Genomic DNA, 24,934 nt, shown 5'->3' with positions numbered 1-24,934 from the left:
CAAGGAAATAACATGGATTGAACATCTCGTCTATAGAATAGAGCTAGAGAAGCTCTTTACTTATATCCTCTTGCAAAACATCAAAATGCAACAAAATGAGAACCCTTGAATTAGCTTACTTTACAATCTATATTACAAGCTAGCATAGATCTCTTGTATCTATTATAGCTGCAAAATGCATTTCTCGGAAAAAATGCAGCATGAATAGTTCTCCATTAGAGAATTAGAACAAATTCTTCAAGCTATTGAAGAATAAGAACTTTGCTTCAGGGAAGTTCTTAACAGGTAGCATAATAATGCATATATAGAATTATCAGATAACTACTCCAGATAATATATAAATAAGAAAATAGAATGATAGTAATGTAGAACGATGCTTTATATGATTTATATTAATAATAAAGTTTGCAATTAGCATTAATAGAAGAAAGATTAGAAATAACGATGATATAAGCAAAAGCAAGCTAAAAAGCTTGCTTAAGAAGCAGCAAAGCAAGCTTAGAAGAAGAATAAGCAGCTCTTAATAATTTCAAAAGAATAGAATTGCTTATAAAGAAACTGCAAATAATTAAACTGAAACAATTTTTATATAAAGCTTTTAAAGCAAACTATGCTTATATTAAGCTTGATATATATATTCAAGAATACAAGTATAGCATACTATTGAATAGTGGCGCTCAGAGAAACTTTGTATTCCTATACATTATTAATTAAGCATAACTACAATGGAAATAAAAGAAGCATTCATATATTCTTAGCACTATAGAAGAATAATCTGTTGCATACAATCAAGAAGTAATCGATAAGAAGACTAATCATCTATCTGTCTTAATCCAAGAATATGTAATCAGAGTTTTCTTTAATATTATGGATATAGCATAGCATGAGCTGATTATAGAACTTTCATAGCTTAAGGAGCATAATTCTCGAATCAATTGGATTACTAGCTAGATTTCATGAGAACAAGCTATATCTAGAGAGATAGTTGCAATTAATAGCGCAGGATCGAAGCTAGTTATTGAAGAATATTCAAGAAAAGAAGCTTCAAACAGTTTCATACATACTTTCAAACTAGCAGAGCTAGCAGTTTAAAAAGAAGGATCTAGTGATAAGCGAATTCAAATAGTGCTAGAGCGCTAACAGGTTAGCAAAACAACGGAAATAAGACTCTCAGCAAGTTGGTTCGCTTCAGAGTAATAAAGAAAAGCTTCAGAATGTGAATTATAAACTCATACAAGAAAAACCTCGAAACCAAGCTCTCGAATAATTAATCCAGCCCGAAGCAAACGCTCAAAGCTTTCAAAAACATCATTAAAAACAATAAACGAAAAAAAGCATGCTTAACAGTACCTACTATTCCTCCAGATAGCAGAAATAGCATATGAATTAGAACTAATACTTGCAAGCATACTACAAGAATATTACAAATTCAAGAAATTATTTCAGAAGGAATTGGATACAGAATTGCTAGAATACAGCTCATACAATTACAAGATTTCACTACAAAAGGGAAAATAGCCCAAGTTCTTTCCTATCTATAGATTAGATAAAGCATAGCTAGAAGTACTCGAGGAGTATTTTGATAAGAATCTTAAAAAGAAATATATATAATTATTGCAATTATTAGCAGAATATCTTATTCTATTTATATTTAAGAAAAATAGTAAGCTCAGGCTATATATTAATTATAAGCAACTTAATAATATTACAATCAAGAACTGATATCTGTTGCTACTTATTAAGAAACTGTAAGATAGATTATAAGAAGTATAGTGATTTACAGCTCTGGATTTGAAAGGAGCTTATAATCTGATTAAAATAAAAGAAAAAGAGAAATGAAAGATTGCTTTTAGAATATACTATGAATATTATAAATATTTAATTATATTCTTCAGTTTAACGAATACTCTAGCTTTATTCTAAGAAATAATTAATTATATTCTATATAAGCATTTGAATTAGTTCGTTATTATATATCTTAATAATATTCTTATTTATTCTCAAATGCTGAAGAAGTATAAGGAGCATGTGGAAACAGTATTGTAAATGCTTTAAGATGCGAAACTTCTTGTAAAATCCGCAAAAAGCTACTTTTATATACAAAAAGTTAACTATTTCGAATTTATAATCAAGTTAGAATGCATTAAGCTACAGAAAGATAAGATAAAAGCTATTAGAAATTAGCTAGTTCTCAGAAATATTAGAGATGTTAGATCTTTCCTTGGATATATTAACTTTTCTAAGCAGTTTATTAAAAGCTACAGCTGAATTGTATATCTTCTTACGAATCTTATTAAGAAGAAGCAGCTTTTTAAATAGATTTCTAAAGTATAAGAAGCTTTTAATAAGATTATCAGATATATTATTTCAGAGCTAATTCTGTATAAAGCAAACTTCTACAAATCCTTTAAAATTAAAACTAATGTATCGGAATATATATTCGGAGAACAACTTGATTAGCAAGACAACTAAGAGTATCTAAGGATTATAAGCAATTTTTCAAAGAAGTTAAACAGCTCAGAAGTTAACTATAAGATTCCTAATCAGAAGCTTATAGTAATAGTAAAAGCTTTCAAGAAGTAGCAATACTACTTTATTAGCATATAGCACTCAATCACAGTTTACTCGGATTATAAGAATCTGATTATATTTATAACAACTAAAGTCTTGAACAAATAATAAATCAGATAAGCAGAATTCCTCTTATAATTCAATTTCAGAATTGTATACTGCAAAGGCTCAGAAAATGAACAAGCAGATGCTCTTAGCAAGAGATTAGATTATCGAGATACAGATTTCTTGAATATATAGAATATTTTTGCTCAAGATAAGTTAGGAAATCTCGTTAATGCATATAGAAAGCTAAATGCTATCTTCAGAATTGAACTCTCGAAGAAGAATTCAGAATCAATGATTCCAAATAAACAAGATAATTATATCAAGAATATATACAGTGCATCAGCATATGAATATTAGAGAGTTAGAGCAATCTATGAATATATTAAAAGATACTGAAACTTATTAAGCTTTAGGAAAAGAATTGAAAATATTTTATAATAATGTAATAGCTGCAAGAAGAATAAAGCAGAAAGATATAAGCTTTATAAACTACTGCATTCTTTATTAGTATTTATAACTATTTAGCAATCTATTAATCTAAACTTTATTATTAAGCTATTTTTCTTATAAGAACTCTTAACTAAAGTATAATATAATAGCATTCTAATAATAATTTGCAAACTAAGCAAATATGCTTACTTTCTTCTTTATAAGGAAAGCAGTATAGCAGAAGAATTCGCATATGCATTTCTCAGAATAATTATTGCTAATTATAATATGCTAGAAGAAGTAATCTCTAATAGAAATAGAAAGTTTAATTCAAAGTTTTGAATTTCGCTTATAAAATAGCTCGGAATATACTACAGAATATCTACAGCATTTTATCTGCAAATAAATAAACAGATGGAATGAATGAATTAGATTATCAAATAATATCTTTAATACTATATTAATTAGAAATAGAATAATTAAATTAATTTATTACTTCTTGCATAATTTGCTTATAATAGCGCAGATATAAGTATAATAAAGAAATCATTATTCTTCGTATTCTACAGATACAATCCAATAGCTTACTATAAAGCACTGCTAGAAGCAGATGCAGAAGCTGCAGATAAAAAGATTAAGAAAATTAAGAAAATTCAGAAGAAACTTCAGTCAGAATTACAATTCATTCAAGAACGAATAATACAGTATACAAACTTTAAAAGAATTGAGAAACTAATCCTACAGAAGGGAAATAAGATTTATCTACTTCGGAAAAACATTAAAATAATTAGATCTAGCAGCAAACTCGATTACAAAAAGTTAGAATTATTTAAAATCTTGCAATAGATTTTCCCAGTTAATTATAAGTTAGCATTACTTTATAAAATAAGAATATACTTAGTTTTTCATATCTTATTGCTGAAATCAGCAGTATAGGAAATACTAACAAACAATACAGCAGAAGTAGAAAATAATGAATCAGAGTATAAAGTAGAAAAGATTCTTAAGCATAGAAGCACAGATAGCACGAGGAAATACCTTATCAAGTGGAAAGAATATTCAGCAAGCGAAAATTCGTAAGAACTACAGAAGAATATTAAAAATGCTCAGGAAAAAGTAGCTGAATATTGGAAAAGGAAGGAAACTAGCACCTAGAACGATCGCTTCATCCCGAACTGAAACCTAGAAGCCTCGGGAACCTCATTCTCCAGAAAACCCAACCAGTTCACCACAGAGCTCCTCAAATCTACGGAATTCCAATCGAAACTCTCAAAAGAAGAATCCTCTGCTACAACAGCAGATTCCTCAGCCACTACAGCCTGCACTTCAGCAGCAACACGCACCCTCTCAGCCTTAGCTTCCTCAGCCTTCTCCTTCTCAAGCTCTTCGAGATTCTTGAGATCTCAATGGATAGCTCGAAACATCTTTTCGCGCTATATCTTCTTTTATTAATGCAATCTAATCAACTTTAGCTCCAACTCTTCTATTTCATTCTCCAGTTTTTGGTATTGAGTAGAAGTAAGAAGGAGTTCAGCAGCGTTTATCGGTTTCAGAACGTTGCACTTAGCGCAGTTCTGAGAAATGCACTCTTGAGAAGAGACGACACACGACTTCAGGCCCCAACCGTCGCAATAGGAACAGGGATGCATATTAAGACTGTTTGAAAGAATAAACTGAAGAAGGAAGCTTTTCTGCTTCTTTTTATCAGAATGAGGATTCAAAGATTTCAGTTTCGCGACTTTATTGTTCATCTCGATTGGAAAGGCAAGATCATGCATATGGAAGACTTGCCAGAATACTTACAGAAGATCGTTGAGAATAATAACTGATAGAAGAGAGATAATGTTATGATTCATCCAACATGCAGGTTATAGAACAGGCCCTGCTAACAAAGGAACCAGATATCACAACCCAATATCGGACACCCAGCAGGATTACGTAATCCAGGGTTAGGGTTGTAAAGAAGGGAGGATCGCTAGGCTCGCCAGCGATCCCAGCGAGCCTCATACCTTGGATCGCTAAGCTCGCCAGCAACCCCAACGAGCCATATTGAAGAGCTGGATATATAACCACACGTTCATTGCCATTAGATAGATTCAGTATATAGCTCTTCAGTTGTCAATCTAAGTATTCAGTCTTATATACTGAGTAGCCCCAAAGGCAATAAATACTTGCATCGCTTATCAGAACTTGTACGGTTCCGTATTTAAGGACTTGACACTTTGATACCGCTCTTGTTAGCATAAACCCCTTGTGTACTTTGGAATCTTCGGATTGCTGCAGTGCTCATTACACTATTACAGCTTATACTTCAGTAGCAATACGCATTCTCTTAGCTTTAGCTTTCTTAGCTTTCTTCTTCTCAAGCTCTTTAAGATTCTTGAAATCTCAATAAATAGCTTAAGATATTCTTTTATACTATATCTTCTTTTGTTAATATAATTTAATTAACTTTAGCTCTAACTCTTCTATCTTATTCTCTAGTTTTTAGTATTAAGTAGAAGTAAGAAGAAGTTTAACAGCATTCATTAATTTCAGAATATTATACTTAGCGCAATTCTGGGAAACATACTCCGAATAACGAAATAAATCGTAGGAAGAAACAATATACAACTTCAGGCTCTAACTGTTGCAATAGGAATAGGAATACATATTGAAACTATTTGAAAGAATAGACTAAAGAAGAAAGCTTTTCTGCTTCTTTTTATTAGAATAAGAATTCGAAGATTTCAGTTTCGCAACTTTATTTTTCATCTTAATTAGAAAAGCATGATTATATATATGAACAGCTTGCTAGAATACTTACAGAAGATTATTGAGAATAACAATTGATAAAAGGAAGATAATATTATAATCTATTCAATATGCAGATTACAGAATAAGCTCTACTAATAAAGGAATTAGATATTACGATCTAATGCCGAATATTAGGTAGAATTACATAATTCAGAATTAGAGTTGTTAAGAAGAAAGGATTGCTAAGCTTGCTAGCAATCCCAGCAAGCCTTATATCTTGAATTGCTAAGCTTACTAGCAATCCCAGCAAGCTTTGCACCTTGAATTGCTAAGCTTGCCAGCAATTCCAGCAATTCATACTGAAAAGCAAAATATATAACTATACATTCATTACTATTAGATAGATTCAGTATATAGCTCTTCAGTTATCAATCTAAGTATCAGATTACTCTCTTACTCTGATAGCCCCACAGGCAGTGAATACTTGCACGATTACTCATTGTATTTCCGTATTCAAGGCCTATACTTAGCATCGCTCTTGTTAGCATAAACTCTTTGTATACTTTGGAATCTTCGGATTACTGCAGTGCTCATTACACAATTATTCTATTTCTAATTAATATAATATTAAAGATATTATTTAATAATTTAATTCATTCTTTCTATCTATTTATTTATTTGTAGATAAAATATTATAAATATTCTATAGTATATTCTGAGCTATTTTATAAGCAAAATTCAAAATTTCAAATTAAACTTTCTATTTTTATTAGAAATTACTTCTTCTAGCATACTATAGTTAGCAATAATCTTTCTAAGAAATATATATGCAAATTCTTCTACTATACTGCTTTTCTTATAAGAGAGAAAGTAAGTATACTTGCTTAGTCTACAAACTATTATTAAAATACTATTATATTATACTTTAATTAAGAATTTTTGTAAAAAAGATAGCTTAATAATAAAGTTTAAATTAATAAATTGCTAAATAGTTATAAGTATTAATAAGAAGTATAGTAATTTATAAAGCTTGTATCTCTTTGCTTTATTCTTTTTGCAGCTATTATATTATTATAGAATATTTTTAATTCTTTTTCTAAAATCTAGCAAATTCCAATATTTTCTAATACATTTGTAAATTACTCTAACTTCTTAATATCTATATGCTAATATGCTATTGTTGTGGTGGCCAGAGTAGTAGTCCGTAGGACATGGAGTACAGTAGATCAAGAATCCTCATACATATAAAGAATACCACCTACTTTTCAAATTCTTTAGCTATAAGCAAGAATCAAGCATTCTTTCTCTTCTTTTCAATTTTGAACTCTTTGGATAGATCTAAGACAGGTTTTTCACCCTGTTCTTGCACCCGTATAGCCTTAGTTTGCTGTCCTCATCTGTACAGGCACGCTTGGATTGCACGAGCTCTTGCTCATTGCTTCAGCAGCTGTTCGTTCCTTCTTTCGAGGGCAACAGCGCCCTAGTTCTGGTTCAATGATGCAGTAAGTATGGACTTAGCTGTTCAGGCTGGTAGCTCAGAGCTGTTTGCATTACAGTTTGTGAGAATCAGTAAGAGCAGCAAGTTTATCCTATAAACAGGTGCACTCTTTTTCCCTGCTGAGCTCTTTTATTTCTTTTATCTATTATGCTTATATAACAAGCTATACATTATATCTGAACTCTGAGTCATGCCTGAGATCTCTCGTAGAGAGGAGATGGGTAGATAGAGAAGAAGTAATATAAGTTCTAGTTGCAAGCTAGTAAATAATGCATTAAGCTTGCAAGCTAATATTATAAAGAAATGAATTCCTTTTTCTAATATTTCTTATATCAATTAATAATTCTATATAGAAGCTAATATAGCTTAAATCTGTATAAGCTGCAGCAGAAAGTTTAATTATATTAAATATAGATTTATAATTAAATTATAGAATAAAATGCTTTTAGTAAATAATATTCTACAGAAAAAAGTAATATAATTAATAAGATTTATACTTCTTATAATAATTCGATTAATATGCTCTATTTGAATATATCTAGCTATATTAATTCTTTAAATTAAAAGCTTGCTAATTGCATTATTTCAAAAGCAAAGAATATAAAAAAATAAAAATAAGAAATTATTAGTATATATAAGAAATAAAGATTGAGAATTATAATAATATTATCTAATATTAAACTTTAATTAATATCTTATATTTAATTAAAAATGCTTCTATTAATTAGCAGAATTATTAATAAAGAAAATTCCAATATAATATAGAATAACTAATTTAATCTCTTATTATTTATTATAAAACAGATCTTATATATGCTCTACTTACAAACTAAATCTCTTTTAAGCATCTAAATTCTCTTAATCTTTACAATATTATCTTCTGCAGAACATAGAAAGCATTTCAGCTATTGTTGTGGTGGCCAGGGTGGTAGTCCGTGGGACATGGAGTACAGTGGGTCAAGGGTCCTCATACATATAAAGGATACCACCCACTTTTCAAATTCTTTAGCTATAAAAAAAACAAGGAAGCATCCTTTCTCTTCTTTTCAATTTTGAACCCTTTGGACAGGTCTAAGACAGATTTTTCACCCTGTTCTTGTGCCCGTGTGGCCTTAGTTTGCTGTCTTCATCTGTATAGGCACGCTTGGGTTGCACGAGCTCTTGCTCATTGCTTCGGCAGCTGTTTGTTCCTTTTTCTTTCGAGGGCGACGGCGCCCTAGTTCTGGTTCACTATGCTCTGTTAAAAGCTTTTATTCTAGCTTTGAGATTGAAACTTTTTGCTGATATTTAGCTATGATTGCTATATAGATTAGCTTTCTCCCTTCTTAAACTTCTCTATCTATTGTTCATACAGATAGTTATTGAATCAGAACTAGGGCGCCGTTGCCCTCGAAAGAAAAAGGGACAAACAGCTGCTGAAGCAATGAGCAAGGGCTTGTGCAACCTAAGCGTGCTTATACAGATGAGGATAGCAAACTAAGGCTATACGAGCGCAAGAACAGGATGAAAAACCTGTCTTAGATCTGTCCAAAGAGTTCAAAATTGAAAAGAAGAGAAAGGATGCTTTTTTCTTTTATTGCTTATAGCTAAAGAATTTGAAAAGTGAGTGGTATCCTTTATATGTATGAGGACTCTTGATTCACTATACTCCATGTTCCACGGACTACCACCCTGGCTACTACAATAGTTCTCCCCCAGCAACTTTCTTCCAAAGTTGCAATAAGTCCAATGGTATGCTAGGTTTGATCAGAGGGAGAAGAAGTAAAAGAAATAAGGAATTCATTGCAAACTGCTAAAGGAAATACTGCAAACCAAACTATCCTCCCCAATTCAATCCTTATATCTCTTCTTATTACTTGAGCTATTATTCAAATCAATGCAGGAATATTAGTATTTATCTTCAGTTCATTCGTAATATGAGTATAATCTAGACAGATCCTAATATTAATCTCTTCTCTATTCCCGTCTGCTCTCAAACTCTGCTCGAGCAGCAGCAGCAGCAGCAGTTCTCTTCTGATTCTGCATTCTTATTCAACGGATCCTTTTGCAGTTTGCTTCATACATATCTATCTTAATAGCATAATCGAATCCTGTTCAGTTCGGAGAATCTACTAAGAGCTTGATAGGATTAAGGCTATGAAGCTTATTCCATAGAGACATACGAAGCTTCTGAAATCTATTAGGAAAACTGGGAAGCATGATATTGCTGCTTCTCAGTTTCTGATGCAATGGAGCTTTGGTAGCACGTTCAGGCTTAGCTGTTTGCTGCATTAATAGGTTGATTGTTAGTTCTGAATCGATAGGCGTTTCTCGAGATGAGGAGAAGTAAGGATTGATAGAAGTTCCGGATGGAAGTTGATTTAACTCTGAGCTGATACTACATTCTCTTAATAAATGCAAGATTGGGCTAGCTGGAGCTGTGCTTTCTTGGAACTGTTGTTTTGATAAAACTAGGCTGGATGCTTTACTTGTTCTGAAATCCTTTAGAGCAAAGGCTGATATGTTCTTTCTTATTCTGTTGAGATTGCTTTTAATAAATATGTTATAACTCATTCAACATGCAGGTCACGAAACAGGTCACAAGTAACAAGGATCAGGTGTCAAGAATCCGAACATTCTAACAAAGCACTGATTACATACTCAGGGTTAGGGTTGTAAAGGAGAGAGGATCGCTAGGCTTGCCAGCGATCCCAATGAGCTTCACACCTTGAATCGCTAAGCTCGCCAGCGATCCCAGTGAGCCATACTGAAGAGCAGGATATATAAGAACACGTTTATTGCCATTAGATAGATTCAGTACATAGCTCTTCAGTTATCAATCTAAGTATTCAGTCTTACATACTGAGTAGCTTCAAAGGCAGTAAATACTTGCATTGCTCATCAGACTTTGTACAGTTCCGTATTCAAGAACTTAATACTTTGATATCGCTCTTATTAGCATAAATCCTTCGTATACTTAGGAATCTTCGGATTGTTGCAGTGCTTATTACATTTTGATAATTCTTGTTCAAGAACGGTTCAGTATTATCCCTTAAGCAATACGGAATACGATAGCTTCTCCAGGAATCTCTTCGTTCTCGCATGCTCTTACTCAGAAAGAACTGATTAATTAGATATATTAGCTTATTCAGCATATTCAGAATCTGTGCGAATAATAGCAGGCTTAGAGCGCTACTATTGCTAATTAATAAGCTCAGCTAGCTTAATAAGCTTAGCAGATGCAGTTCATCTCTGCGATTATCAGTAGCGCTGGAAAAGTATATAAAATGAATAAGCTTGCTATATATAATAGTAACTAGAAGATACTGCATGAGTTTTTCATCTACTGCAGAGCATACTTTCTATATTATATAACTCAGTTTACTAAGAAATCTGAGAAAGTTATCCTTGCAGAAACTCGTTTTGAAAAGAATGCTCTTATTTAATACAAGCTTTCTTTATATAATTATTTGAAGTATCAGAATAATTCCGATATGCATATTCAGAGTATCAAAGATATATTTAATTTCTTTACAAGCTTTGAGAAAGCTCTTAAGAAAATCTTTAGCAATCTTAATAAAGAATGTATTATAGCTTAGCAGCTTATAAATCTCAAGCAAACCAAGTTAGCTTCTGCTTATATGATTAGATTTAAGCAGCTCTTAGCAAAATTTCTATAAGAGAATAAGAATCTTATGGAATATTATTATAAGAAACTTAAGAATAATATTAAGAACAAGATTTCTAAGCAGAATTAGCTAAAGAACTTTGCAATATTCTTTAATTAAGCAATCTGCATTAATAACTATTTATATGAATAATAAGTAGAGAAGTTTAAGAAGGAAGAAAGCTAGATTTAGAAGTTTTTAGCTAATATGAGTAAGAAACTTTAAAACAAAAATAGCGATTGATATAGCAGTATAGCTTAAAGCAGCATTATGCATGCTGATTTCATAAAACTTAATATAGCTAATAAGCAGTATAGCAAAAAGAATAGTATTACTTGCTATAACTGCAATAAACAGAAATATATAGCATGTAATTGCTATCAATCTTGAAAGAATAAATAGCAACTAGTTTAGAAAGAATGCTAAATAAATATTGCTTAGCAATAGGAATCTAATCAACTAAGCAAAAATATTCTCTTGAAGCAAGTATCAGATTCTGTTAATTACAGAAGTTTTAGCTGAACATTCTGTTACGATAATAACTGCTTAATATACCTCTTGAATAAGGAAGATTCAGAATAGTTTTTTCAGAAATCTAGGCGCTACAGGCAGATAGCAATAGCAGGGCGAGGATATATGCTCAGCATGGCTATGAGCAGTAACAACTCAAACTGCTCCGATATTATTAAATAGAGCATTCAGGCGTTGGAGAAAGGATTCATGTTATGACCCATTCAACATGCAGGTCACGGAACAGGTCACGAGCAACAAGGACCAGGTGTCAAGAACCCGATGTTCTGACAAAGCATTGATTACATAACCCAGGAGAAAAGATACAGGGGTGGATCACCAGGAGCACCAGGAGCACAGCTCACCAGGCTCACCCGGATCACCGCAGTGATCCGTGGAGCACTGCCAGACAGTAAGCCATACTGAAGAGCCGGATATATAAGAACACGATTATTATCATTAGATAGATTCAGTACATAGCTCTTCAGTTATCAATCTAAGTATTCAGTCTTATATACTGAGTAGCTCCAAAGGCAGTAAATACTTGCATCGCTTATTAAGACTTGTACAGTTCCATATTCAAGAACTTGATACCTCGATATTGCTCTTGTTAGCATAAACCTCTTCGTATACTTAGGAATCTTCGAATTGCTGCAGTGCTCATTACATTTTAACAACTCTTATTCAAGAACAGTTCAGTATTATCCTCTTAAGCAATACGGAATACAATAGCTCCTCCAGAAATCCCTTTGTTCTCGTATGCTCTTACTCAGAAAGAACTAATTAATCAGATATATCAGCTTATTCAGCGTATCCAGGATCTGCGCGAACAACAGCAGGCTCAGAGCGCTACTATCGCTAACTAACAGGCTCAGCTTGCCCAACATGCTCAGCAGGCGTAAACTATCTCTGTAATCATTAGTAGCGCTGGAAAAGCATACAAGATGAATAAGCTCGCTATATATGATAGCAATTAGAAGATACTGCATGAGTTTCTCACTCATTGCAGAGCATACTTTCTGCACTATATAATTCAGTTTACTAAGAAATCTGAAAAGATTATTCTTGCAGAGATTCATCTCGAAAAGAATGCTCTTATCTAATACAAGCCTTCTCTGTACAACCACTTGGAGCATCAGAATAATTCTGATGTACATACTCAAGATACTAAGAATATATTTAATTCTTTTGAAAGCTTTGAAAAAGCTCTTAAGAAAACCTTTGATAATCCTAATGAGAAATGCATTACAGCTTAGCAGCTTATAAACCTCAAGCAGACTAAGTCAGCTTCAGCTTATATAGTTAGATTTAAACAGCTCTCAGCAAGACTCCTGTAGAAAGATAAGAATCTTATGAAATACTATTACAAGGGATTTAAGAATGATATTAAGAATGAAATCTCCAAGCAGAATTAGCTAGAAGACTTTACAATATTCTCTAATCAAGCAATCTGCATTGATAACTATCTATATGAACAATAGATAGAGAAGTTTAAGAAGGGAGAAAGCTAGACTTGAAGATTTCCAGCTAGCATAAGCAAGAAACTCTAATATAAGAATAGCGATTAACAGAGCAGTACAGCTTAGAGCAGCACTATGCACGCTAGTTTCATAAAGCTCGATACAGCTAACAAGCAGTATAGCAAGAAGAATAGTATTACTTGCTACAACTGCAACAAACAGAGATACATAGCATGCAATTGCTATCAACCCTGAATGAACAAATAGCAACTAGTTCAGAAAGAATGCCAGATGAATATTGCTCAATAATAGGAATCCAATCAACTGAGCAAAAACATTCCCTCGGAGCAAGTATCGAACTCTATTAATTATGGAAGTCTCAGCTGAATATTCTATTATAACAACAACTGCTTAATATACCTCTCGAATAAGAAAGGTTCAGAATAGTTTCCTTAGAAACTTAGGCGCTACAGGCAGATAGCGATAGCAGAGCGAGAGTATATGCTTAGCACAACTGTGAGCAGCAGCAACTTAAACTGCTCCGATGTTACTAAACAGAGCATTCAGGCGTTGGAGGAAGGACTTAGCAACAGCACTCTTCATCATTCTTCGTTACCTATGCCAAGCACTATAATCAGGGACATGGATAAGGGATGGTATCCTCTTGGGTATTGGCACAAATATCTGAATGATGCTAAGAACACTTCTCAGACAACAGAAGGATTCAGCTAAGACAAACGATCTAGCGATCCGCTAAGGTCTCTCATGAATAACATACTCAACAAGCTTACAGGAAAGTTTCCCTTCGGTATTGAATGGAATAAGAAAACAATATGAATTGAATATCTTGTTTATAGATGTAATGAGCACTGCAGCAATCCGAAGATTCCTAAGTACACGAAGGGGTTTATGCTAACAAGAGCGGTATCAAAGTGTCAAGTCCTTGAATACAGAACTGTACAAGTCTCGATAAGCAATGCAAGTATTCACTGCCTTTGGAGCTACTCAGTATTTGAAACTGAATACTTAGATTAACAACTGAAGAGCTATGTACGAGATCTATCTAATGGGAATGAATGTGTCCTTATATATCCAGCTCTTCAGTTCTGTTGGTAGTATTGGTTGTTGGATCCCTTGGATCACCTGGGTGATCCAACTGATCCGGATTATCATGGATCAGCTACTGATCCATCCTGATTCTGTAATCCTAACCCTTGCTTATATAAGCCTTAGTTCTTGAGATGTTGAATCCTTCTCTGTCTTTCTGGATAGTTGTTCCGGGTGTCTTGGCTGGTAATCTGCATGTTGGATGGGTTATAACATTATCTTCCTTCTATTGATCATTGTTTCTAACAATCTTCCGTAAGTATCCGGGCAAGTTATTTGCATATATGGTTATGCCTTCCTAATCAAGATGTTGAACAGAATTAACAAATCGCGTTCTAGTTATTCGATGAAAACTCAAGAGCATCATCGTCTTGCTGAGCTTATTTCTGCTTTTGGTATTGAAATGCCTGCTTGTGCTCATTGTTGGGAGATGGGGGCTTTCTATTGTTTTGCTGAAAACTCTTCTCGTTGTGAGGAGTGTGTTTCTCTGAATCAGAGCTGTGATACTGGTTGTTTCTCGGCCTCTGCTGGTTGGTTTCTTCGTTTCTTGATGTTCTTTATGATTACTGATTTTCTTCTTCAGCGGGGCGTTTGATTCGTGAAAAGCGCAAGGTTTTGAGCGAGGAGGCTGAGGCAGAGTTAGCAAACGCTGCTGCCCTACAAGCCTTGCTGGCGTCGCAGGCTTGTCTTGATTGTGTACGGAAACAGCGAAGGCTGTTGGAGGAGCGTGCTGCAGAAATGATTCGTTGTAGTTTCAATTCCTTGGAGGGGTTCGCTGATGAGGAGGATCGCAATCTTTGCAAAGAGAAGACTTGTCTGATGTCTCAGGGACATCTTGAGGTTATCGACTGGAGTTCCTTAGCCTTTGATCCTAGCATGTCTGGTTGGCCTTCCCTTCTGGAGAGTGAAACTGCAGCGCCTGATTCTCGTTCCGGGGTGGAGCGATCATCTTAGGTGCTGGTTTTCCTTTTCCAATATTCAGCTATCTTTTCCTGAGCATTTTTAATGTTTTTCTGCAGTTCCCAAGAATTTTCGCTTGCTGAGTAACCCTTTCATTTGACGAGATATTCCCTTGTATTATCTGTGCCTCTGTGCTTGAGGATCTTCTCTACCTTATACTCTGGTTCATTGTTTTCCACTTCTGCTGTGTTATCTGTTGGTATTTCCTGTGCTGCTGATTCCAGCAGTAAGATGTGGAAAACTGGGTATATTCTCATTCCATGAGATAATGCTAACTCGTAGTTAATCGGGAAGATTTGTTGTAAGATTTTGAATAGTTCCAACTTCTTATAATTAAGTTTGTTGCTGGATCTGATTATTTTGATGTTTTTTCGAAGTAGGTAAGCTTTATCTCCCTTCTGTAGGATTGGTTTCTCAATCCTCTTGGAGTTTGCATATTGTACTATTCATTTCTGAACGAATTGTAGTTCTAATTAGAGTTCCTTCTGAACTTTCTTGATCTTTTTAATTCTTTTATTCGCAGCTTCTATATCTGCTTCTGATAGTATCTCGTGATAAGCTGTTGGATTATATCTGTAGAGTACGAAGAATAGTGATTTCTTTATTATGCTTGTATCTGCGCTATTATAAGCGAATTGTGCAAGAAGCAACAGATTAATTCAGTTGTTCTGTTCCTGGTTGATATAGTATTGAAGATACTATTCAATAACTTGATTCATTCTTTTTATCTGTTTATCTATTTGTGAATAAAATGCTATAAATATTCTGTAGTGTATTCTAAGCTATTTTATAAGCGAAGTTCAAAACTTTGAGTTGAACTTTCTATCTCTGTTGGAGATTACTTCTTCTGGCGTGCTATAGTTGGCGATGATTATTCTGAGAAATGTATATGCGAGTTCTTCTGCTATACTGCTTTCCTTATAAAGGAGAAAGTAAGCATACTTGCTCAGTCTGCAAACTATTACTAGAATGCTATTATATTGCACTTTAGTTAAGAGTTCTCATAAGAAAGATAGCTTGATAATAAAGTCTAGACTGATGAATTGCTAAATAGTTATAGGTATTAGTAAGGAGTGCAGTAATTCATAAGGCTTGTGTTTTTCTGCTTTATTCTTCTTGCAGCTATTGCATTATTATAGAATATTCTCAATTCTTTTCCTAAGATCTGATAGATTTCAGTATCTTTTGATGTATTCATAGGTTGCTCTAATTCTCTGATGCTTGTATGCTAGTATACTGTATACATTCTTGATGTAGTTATCTTGTTCGTCTGGAGTTATTGATTCTGAATCTTTTTCCGAAGATTCAATTCTGAAGGCAGTATTCAGCTCTCTATATGCATTAATGAGATTTTCTGATTTATCTTAGGCAAAGATGTTCTGTATATTCGAGGAATTTGCGTTTCGATAGTCTGATCTTCTGCTAAGAGCATCTGCTTGTTTATTCTCTAAGCTTTTGTAGTATATAATCTTGAAGTCGAACTGTAAAAGGAATTCTGCTTATTTGACTTGTTGCTTATTCAAAACCTTAGTTATTATAAATATGATCAGATTCTTGTGATCCGAGTAAATCATGATTGAGTGTTGTGCGCTAATGAGGTAGTATTGCTACTTCTCGAAAGCTTTTACTATTGCTATGAGCTCCTAATCAGGGATTCTATAGTTGATTTCCGAGCTATTCAACTTCTTTGAGAAGTTGCTTATAATCCTTAGATGCCCTTAGTTGTTTCGCTAACTAAGTTGTTCTCTGAATGCATATTCTGATGCATTGGTCTCAACTTCAAAGGGTTTATAAGGGTTTGCTTTATACAGAATCAGCTTTAAGGTAATATGCTTGATGATTTTATCAAAGGCTTCTTGTGCCTTGAGGGTTCATTCGAAAGACTGTTTCTTCTTGGTAAGATTTGTAAGAGGGTATGCAATCCGGCTGTAGTTCTTAATAAACTGCTTGTAGAAGTTAATGTATCCGAGAAAAAATCTAATATTCCTAACATTCCTAGGAGTTAGCTAATTCCTAACAGCTTTCACCTTATCTTTCTGTGGCTTAATGCATCCTAGCTTGATTATGAATCCGAGATAGTCAACCTTTTGTATGTGAAAGTAATTCTTTGCGGATTCTATAAGAAGTTTGGCATCTTGAAGCATTTATAGTACTGTTTCCACATGTTTCTTATATTCTTCCAATATTCGAGAGTAAATAAGGATGTTGTTGAGATAAGCAATAATGAACTGATTCAGATGCTTGCATAGAACGTGATTGATCATTTCTTGGAACGAAGCTGGGGTGTTCGTTAAACCAAAGAGCATGATCAAATATTCGTAGTGTTCGTAGCGTGTTCTGAAAGCAGTTTTCCATTCTTCTTCTTTCTTTACTCTGATTAGATTATAAGCTTCTTTCAGATTCAGAACTGTGAACTACTGTACTCCTTGCAATCTGTCTCGTAGTTCCTTGATAAGCAGCAACGGGTATCGGTTCTTGATTGTAATATCATTAAGTTGCCTGTAGTTAATATATAGCCTGAGCTTGCTGTTTTTCTTAGGTATAAATAGAATAGGGTATCCTGCTGATGATTGCGATGATCGTATGTATTCTTTCTTAAGGTTCTTATCGAGGTACTTCTGTAGTATCTCTAGCTGTGCTTTATCTAGTCCGTAGATAGGGAAGAATTTGAGCTGTTTCCCTTCTTGTAGCGGGATCTTGTGGTTGTATGAGCTGTGTTCTGGCAATCCTGTATTCAATTCTTCCTAGAACAGTTTCTTAAACTTGTAGTATTCTCGTAGTATGTTCGCGAGTGTTAGTTCTGGTCCTTGTGCTGTTTCTGCTATCTGGAGGAACAGTAGGTACCGTTGAGTGTGCTTCTTTTCGTTCGTTGTTTTTGGTGACGTTTTTGAGAGCTTTGAGCGTTCGCTCCGGGCCGGACCGAGCGCTCGAGGGCCTGGTTTCGAGGTTTTTCCCGTGTGGTTCCACAATTCACATTCTGAAGCTTTTCCTTGTCGCTCCGGGGCGGACCGACTCGCTGAGGGTCTTGCTTTCGTTGTTTTGCTAACCTGTTAGCGCCCTGGCACTGTTTGGGTTCGCCTGTTACTAGGTCCTTCTCCTTGAACTGCCAGCCCTGCTGACTTAGAGGTATGTGGGAAGTTGTATGAAGCTTTTTTTCTTGAGTGTTCTTCAACCACTAGCTTCAATCCTGCGCTGTTGATTGTAACTATTTCTCTGGGTACAGCTTGTTCTCATGAGATCTAGCCAGTAGTCCAATCGATTCGAGGATTGTGCTCCTTGAGCTATGAAAGTTCTATAATCAGCTCATACTGTGCTGTATCCATGATGTTAAAGAAAGCTCTGATTATATATTCTTGGATCAAGATAGATAGATGATCAGTTTCCTTATCGATTACTTCTTGATTGTATGCAATAGGTTGTTTTTCTATAGTGCTGAGAGTGTATGAGCATCTCTTCTATCTTCATTGTAGTTATGTCTGATTGATGATGTATGAAGATATAAAGTTTCTCTAAGCATTACTATTCAATAGTATGCTATACTTATATCCTTGAATGTATATGTTGAACTTGATATAAGTATAATCTGTTCTGAAAGCTTCATATAGGGACTGTTCTGATCTGATCATCTGCAGTTTCTTTACAAGCAATTCTATTCTTTTAGATTTGTTGAGAACTGCTTGTTCTTCTGAGCCTGCTTTGCTGCTTTTTAAGCAAGCTTCTTAGCTTGCTTTTGCTTATATTATCATTATTTCTAGTCTTTCTTCTATTAATACTAGTTGCAAATCTTATTATTAATATGAATTGTATAGAGTATCGTTTTATACTGCTACCATTTTATTTCCTTGTTCATGTATTGCATAGAGCAGTCGTTTGGTAGTCCGATGTATGCATTGTAGTGCTGTCTGTTGAGAATCTCTCTGAAGCAGAGTTTCTTTTCTTTAATAGCTTGAAGAATTTGTTCTGATTCTCTAACGGAGAACTATTCGTATTGCACCTTGTCCGAGAAATGCGTTCTGCAGCTATAACAGGTGCAGGAGATCCAAGCTAGTTCGTGATATAGATTGTAGAGTGAGCTGATCCAAGGATCTTTGTTTTGTTGTATCTTGATATCTTGCAAGGGGATGCAAGCGAAGAGCTTCTCTAACCCTATCCTATAGATGAGATATTCAACCCATATTGTTTCCTTGTTCTATTCAATGCTGAAGGGAAAGCTTCTTATAGGCTTCTTGGGTTCATTGTTCACGAGAGACTCTGGTGAATCGTTAGATCGTTCATTCTAGCTTAATCTTTCTATTGTTTGAGAAGCATTCTTTATATTGCTTAGATGTTTGTATCAATAGCTAAGAGAGTATTATTCTTTGTTCATTTCCCTAATTATAATGCTTAGCATAGTGTTGTGGTGGCCAGGGTGGTAGTCCGTGGGACATGGAGTACAGTGGGTCAAGGGTTCTCATACATATAAAGGATACCACCCACTTTTCAAATTCTTTAGCTATAAGCAACAATGAAGCATCCTTTCTCTTCTTTTCAATTTTGAACCCTTTGGACAGGTCTAAGACAGGTTTTTCACCCTGTTCTTGTGCCCGTGTGGCCTTAGTTTGCTGTCCTCATCTGCACAGGCACGCTTGGGTTGCACGAGCCCTTGCCCATTGCTTCGGCAGCTGTTTATCCCTTTTTCTTTCGAGGGCGACGGCGCCCTAGTTCTGGTTCAATAGATGATGAGGAATGATGAAGAGTATTGTTGCTAAGCTCTTCTTCCAACGCTTGGATGCTTTGTTCCATGATATCAGAGCAATCCGAGTTGCTACTCGTAGAGGTGCTGAGCGTGCACTCTCGTTCTGCTGTTGCTATTTGTCTGCAGCGCCTAGATTTCTAAGAGAATCATCCTGAACCTTCCTTGCTCGAGAGATGTATTAAGCAGTTGTTGTTATAGCAGAATGTTCAGCTGAGACTTCCATGATTAATAGAGTTCGATACTTGCTTCAAGGGAGTGTTTTTGCTTAGTTGATTGGGTTTCTGTTATTGAGCAATATTCATCTGGCATTCTTTCTGAACTGGTTGCTATTTGTTCTTTCGGGATTGATAGCAGTTGCATATAATGTATTCTTGTTTGTTGCAGTTATAGCAGATAATACTGTTCTTCTTGCTATACTGCCTGTTAGCTACATCGAGTTCTATAAGACTAGCATGCATAATGCTGCTCTAAGCTGTGCTGCTATATCGATCGCTATTCTTATTTTGAAATTTCTTGCTTATATTAGCTAAAAACTTCTAAGTCTAGCTTCCTTCCTTCTTAAACTTCTCTATCTATCATTCATATAAATAGTTATTAATGCAGATTGCTTGATTAGAGAACGTTACAAAGTTCTCTAGCCAATCCTGCTTAGAGATCTCGTTCTTAATATTATTCTTGAGTTCCTTATAATAGTGCTTCATGAGATTCTTATCTTCCTATAAGAATTGCGCTAAAAGTTGCTTGAATCTGATTATATAAGCAGAAGCTAACTTAGTCTGCTTGAGATTCATAAGCTGCTAAGCTATAATGCATTCTTCATTGGGATTACCAAAGATCTCTTTGAAAGCTTTTTCAAAGCTTTCAAAGAAATCAAACATGTTCTTAGTATCCTGGATATATGCATTGAGATTATTCTAATGCTCTAAGTAGTTGCATAGAAAAAGCTTGTACCAAATAAGAGCATCCTTTTCAAGATAAGTCTCTGCAAGAATAATCTTCTCAGATTCTATAGTGAACTGGATTGCATAATGCAAAAAGTATGCCCTGCAGTGGATAAGAAATCTATGTAGCGTTTTCTGATTGCTGTTGTATATAGCAGGCTTGTTCATCTTGTATGCCTTCTCAGCACCACTGGTAACTGCAGAGATGAACTGCGCCTGCTGAGCCTATTGAGCTAGCTAAGCTTGCTAGTTAGCAATAGTAGCGCTCTGAGCCTGCTATTGTTCGCACAGGTTCTGGATATGCTGGATAAGCTGATACACCTGATTAATCAGTTCTTCCTGAGTAGGGGCGCACGAGGATGAAGAGATTCCTGGGGAAGCTATCGTATTCCGTATTGCTCAAGAAGATAACACTGAATCGTTCTTGAACAAGAGTTGTCAAAATGTAATGAGTACTGCAGCAATCCGAAGATTCCTAAATATACGAAGAGGTTTATGCTAACAAGAGCGGTATCAAAGTATCAAGTTCTTGAATACGGAACCATACAAGTCTTGATAAGCGATGCAAGTATTCACTGCTTTTGAAGCTACTCAGTATTTGAAACTGAATACTTAGATTGACAACTGAAGAGCTATATACGAGACCTATCTAATGGGAATGAACGTGTTCTTATATATCCAGCTCTTCAATTCTGTTAGTAGTGTTGGTTGTTGGATCTCTTGGATCACCTGGGTGATCCAACTGATCCGGATCACCATGGATCAGCTACTGATCCATTCTGATCCTGTAATCCTAACCCTTGCTTATGTAAGCCTTAGTTCTTGAGATGTTGAATCCTTCCCTGTTTTTCCGGATAGTTGTTCCGGGTGTCTTGGCTGGTGACCTGCATGTTGGATGGGTCATAACAATAGAATAGAACTAAAGAAGCTCTTCATCTGCATCCCCTTACAAGATATCGAAGCACAATAAGACAAGGATCCTTGAATCAGCTTACTTTACAATCTATATCACGAGCTAGCATGAATCTCTTATGCTTATTATAGCTGTAGAATGCATTTCTCGGAAAAAGTGCAGCACGAATGATTTCCTGTTAGGGAACTAGAATAGATTCTCCAGGCTGTTAAAGAACAGAAACTCTGCTTCAGGGAAGTTTTCAACAAGCAATACTACAATGCATACATCGGGCTATTAGATGATTGCTCTATGCAGTATGTAGATAAGAAAATAGAGTAGTAGCAGTGCAAGATAATACTCTGTACAATTCATATTAATAACAAAGTTTGCAACTGGTATTAACAGAAGAAAGATTAGAAATAATGATGATATAGATAAGAGCAAGCTAAGAAGCTTGCTCAAGAAGTAGCAAAGCAGGCTTAGAAGAATAAGCAGTTCTTAATAAATCTAAAAGAACAGGATTGCTTACAAAAGAATTGCAGATAATTAGACTGAAACAGTTCCTATATAAAGCTTCTAGAGCAGAATATGCTCACATCAAGTTTAATATATACATTCAAGAACACAGATACAGCGCACTATTAGATAATAATACTCAGAGAAACTTCATATTCCCATACATTATCAATCAGGCATAACTATAATGGAAATGGAAGAAGCAATCATATACTCTTAGCACTGTAGAAGAACAACCTGTTGCATACAACCAAGAAGTAATCAATAAGAAAACTAATTATCTATCTATCTCGATCCAAGAACATGCAATCAGAGTTTCTTTTGATATCACGGATACAGCGCAGCATAAGCTGATTATAGAACTTCTATAGCTCAAAAAGCATAATTCTCGAATCAATTAAACTACTAGCTAGATCTCATAAGAACAAGCTATGCCCAGAGAGATAATTGCAATCAATAGCACAGAATCGAAGCTAGTTATTGAAGAATACTCAGGAAAAGAAGCTTTATACAACTTTATACATACTTTCAAGTCAGCAGGGCTAGCAATTCAAGGAGAAGGACTTAGTGACAAGCGAATCCAAATAATATCAGAGCGCTAACAGGTTAGCAAAATAACGGAAGCGAGGCTCTCAGCAAGTCGGTCCGCTCCGGAGCGACAAGGAAAAGCTTCAGAAAGTGAATTGTAAATCCACATAGGAAAAACCTCGAAGCTAGGCCCTCGAGCGCTCGGTTCAGCCCGGAGCGAACGCTCAAAGCTTCCAAAAACATCACCAAAAACAATGAACGAAAAGAAGCATGCTCAACAGTACCTACTGTTCCTCCAGATAGCAGAAACAGCACAGAAACCAGAACCAACACTCGCAAACATACTATAAGAATATCACAAATTCAAGAAACTATTTCAGAAAGAATTGAATACAGGATTATCAGAATACAGCTCATACAATTACAAGATCCTGCTACAAGAAGGAAAACAGCTCAAATTCTTCCCTATTTACAGACTAAACAAAGCATGATTAGAAGCACTCAGGGAGTATCTCGATGAAAATCTTAAGAAGGAATATATATAATTATTATAATTATCAGCAGAATATCCTATTCTGTTTATACTCAAGAAGAATAGTAAGCTTAAGCTATATATTAATTATAAGCAATTTAATAATATTACTATTAAAAACTAATATTTATTACTACTTATTAAGAAATTATAAGATAGATTGCAAGAAGCATAGTAATTTATAGTTCTAGATTTAAAAGAAGCTTACAATCTGATTAGAGTAAAGAAAGAAGAAGAATGGAAAACTGCTTTCAGAATATGCTATAGATACTATGAATATTTAGTTATGCTCTTTAGTTTAACAAATGCTTCAGCTTTGTTTCAAGAAATGATTAATCATATTTTATGCAAGCATCTAAATCAGTTTATCATTGCTTATCTCAATAATATTCTTATTTTCTCTTGAATATTGGAAGAATACAAAAAATATGTAGAAATAGTATTGCAGATGCTTCAAGATGCGAAACTTCTTGTAAAACTTATAAAGAATCACTTTCATATATAGAAAGTTAACTATCTAGAATTCACAATTAAGCTAGAATGCATCAAGCTATAAAAAGATAAGATAAAAGCTGTTAGAAACTAGCTAATTTCCAGGAATATTAGGAATATTAAGTTTTTTCTTAGATATATCAACTTTTATAAGCAGTTCATTAAAAACTACAGCTAGATTGCATATCTTCTTACTAATCTTATCAAGAAGAAGCAGCTCTTCGAATAAACTTCCGAAGCACAAGAAGCCTTTAATAAGATTATCAAGCATATTATCTCAGAACCAATTCTATATAAAGCAGATCTCTATAAACCTTTTGAAGTTAAAACCAATATATCGGGATATATACTCAAGAGATAACTTAGTTAATAAGATAATCAGAAGTATTTAAGAATTATAAGCAACTTCTTGAAGAAGTTGAACAGCTTAAAAGTCAACTACAGAATCTCTGATCAGAAGCTTATAGCAATAGTAAAAGCCTTCGAGAAATGGCAGCACTACTTCATCAGCATACAGCATTCGATTATAGTTTACTCGGATTACAAAAACCTGATTACATTCATAATAATCAAAGTCTTGAACAAGCAATAAGTTAGATAAGCAGAATTTTTCTTATAGTTCGATTTCAAAATTGTATACTGCAAAAGCTCAGAAAACGGATGAGCAGATGCTTTAAGCAGGAGAGCAGATTATCGAAATGCAGACTTCTCGGATATACAGAACATCTTTGCTCAAAACGAATCAGGAAATCTTATCAATATATATAAAGAACTGAATGCTATCTTTAGAATTGAATCTTTAGAGAAGAACTCAGAATCAATAACTCTAAATGAATAAAATGATTATATCAGAGATGTATATAGTGCATCAGCATATAGGCATCAGAGAGTTAGAGCAATCTATAAATGCATCAGAAAGCACTAGAGCTTACTAAGCTTTAGAAAAAGAATTGAGAACATTCTATAATAATGCAATAGCTGCAAGAAGAACAAGATAGAGAGATACAAGCTTTATAAACTACTGTACTCCTTACTAATACTTATAACTATTTAGCAATTCATTAGTTTAAACTTTATTATCAAGCTATCTTTCTTATGAGAATCCTTAACTAAGATGCAATATGATAGCATTCTAGTAATAATTTGCAGATTAAGCAAATATATTTATTTTCTTCTCTATAAGGAAAGCAGTATAGCAGAAGAACTTGCATATATGTTCCTTAGAACAATTATCGCTAATTACAGCATATTAGAGAAAGTAATCTCTGATAGAAATAGAAAGTTTAACTCGAAATTTTAAACTTCGCTTATAAAACAGCTTGGAATATA

At 34.3% G+C, this 24,934-nt stretch overlaps 1 protein-coding gene across 1 annotated transcript; it reads left to right on the top strand.

The window, feature by feature from the left end:
- Positions 1-14,313: 14,313 nt before the first annotated feature.
- Positions 14,314-14,960, top strand: M406DRAFT_249148 (uncharacterized protein; the record flags this gene model as incomplete). The annotated part of the gene is made up of 2 exons (XM_040916591.1): positions 14,314-14,536; positions 14,590-14,960. The coding sequence occupies 2 exons, from the start codon at positions 14,314-14,316 to the stop codon at positions 14,958-14,960; spliced, it is 594 nt and encodes a 197-aa protein (XP_040779327.1).
- Between the last annotated feature and the right edge of the window lie 9,974 nt (positions 14,961-24,934).

This window comes from Cryphonectria parasitica (assembly GCF_011745365.1).
Source record: "Cryphonectria parasitica EP155 unplaced genomic scaffold M406scaffold_2, whole genome shotgun sequence".
Taxonomy (NCBI): Eukaryota; Fungi; Ascomycota; class Sordariomycetes; order Diaporthales; family Cryphonectriaceae; genus Cryphonectria; species Cryphonectria parasitica.
This window is presented reverse-complemented; position numbering and strand designations above follow the sequence as displayed.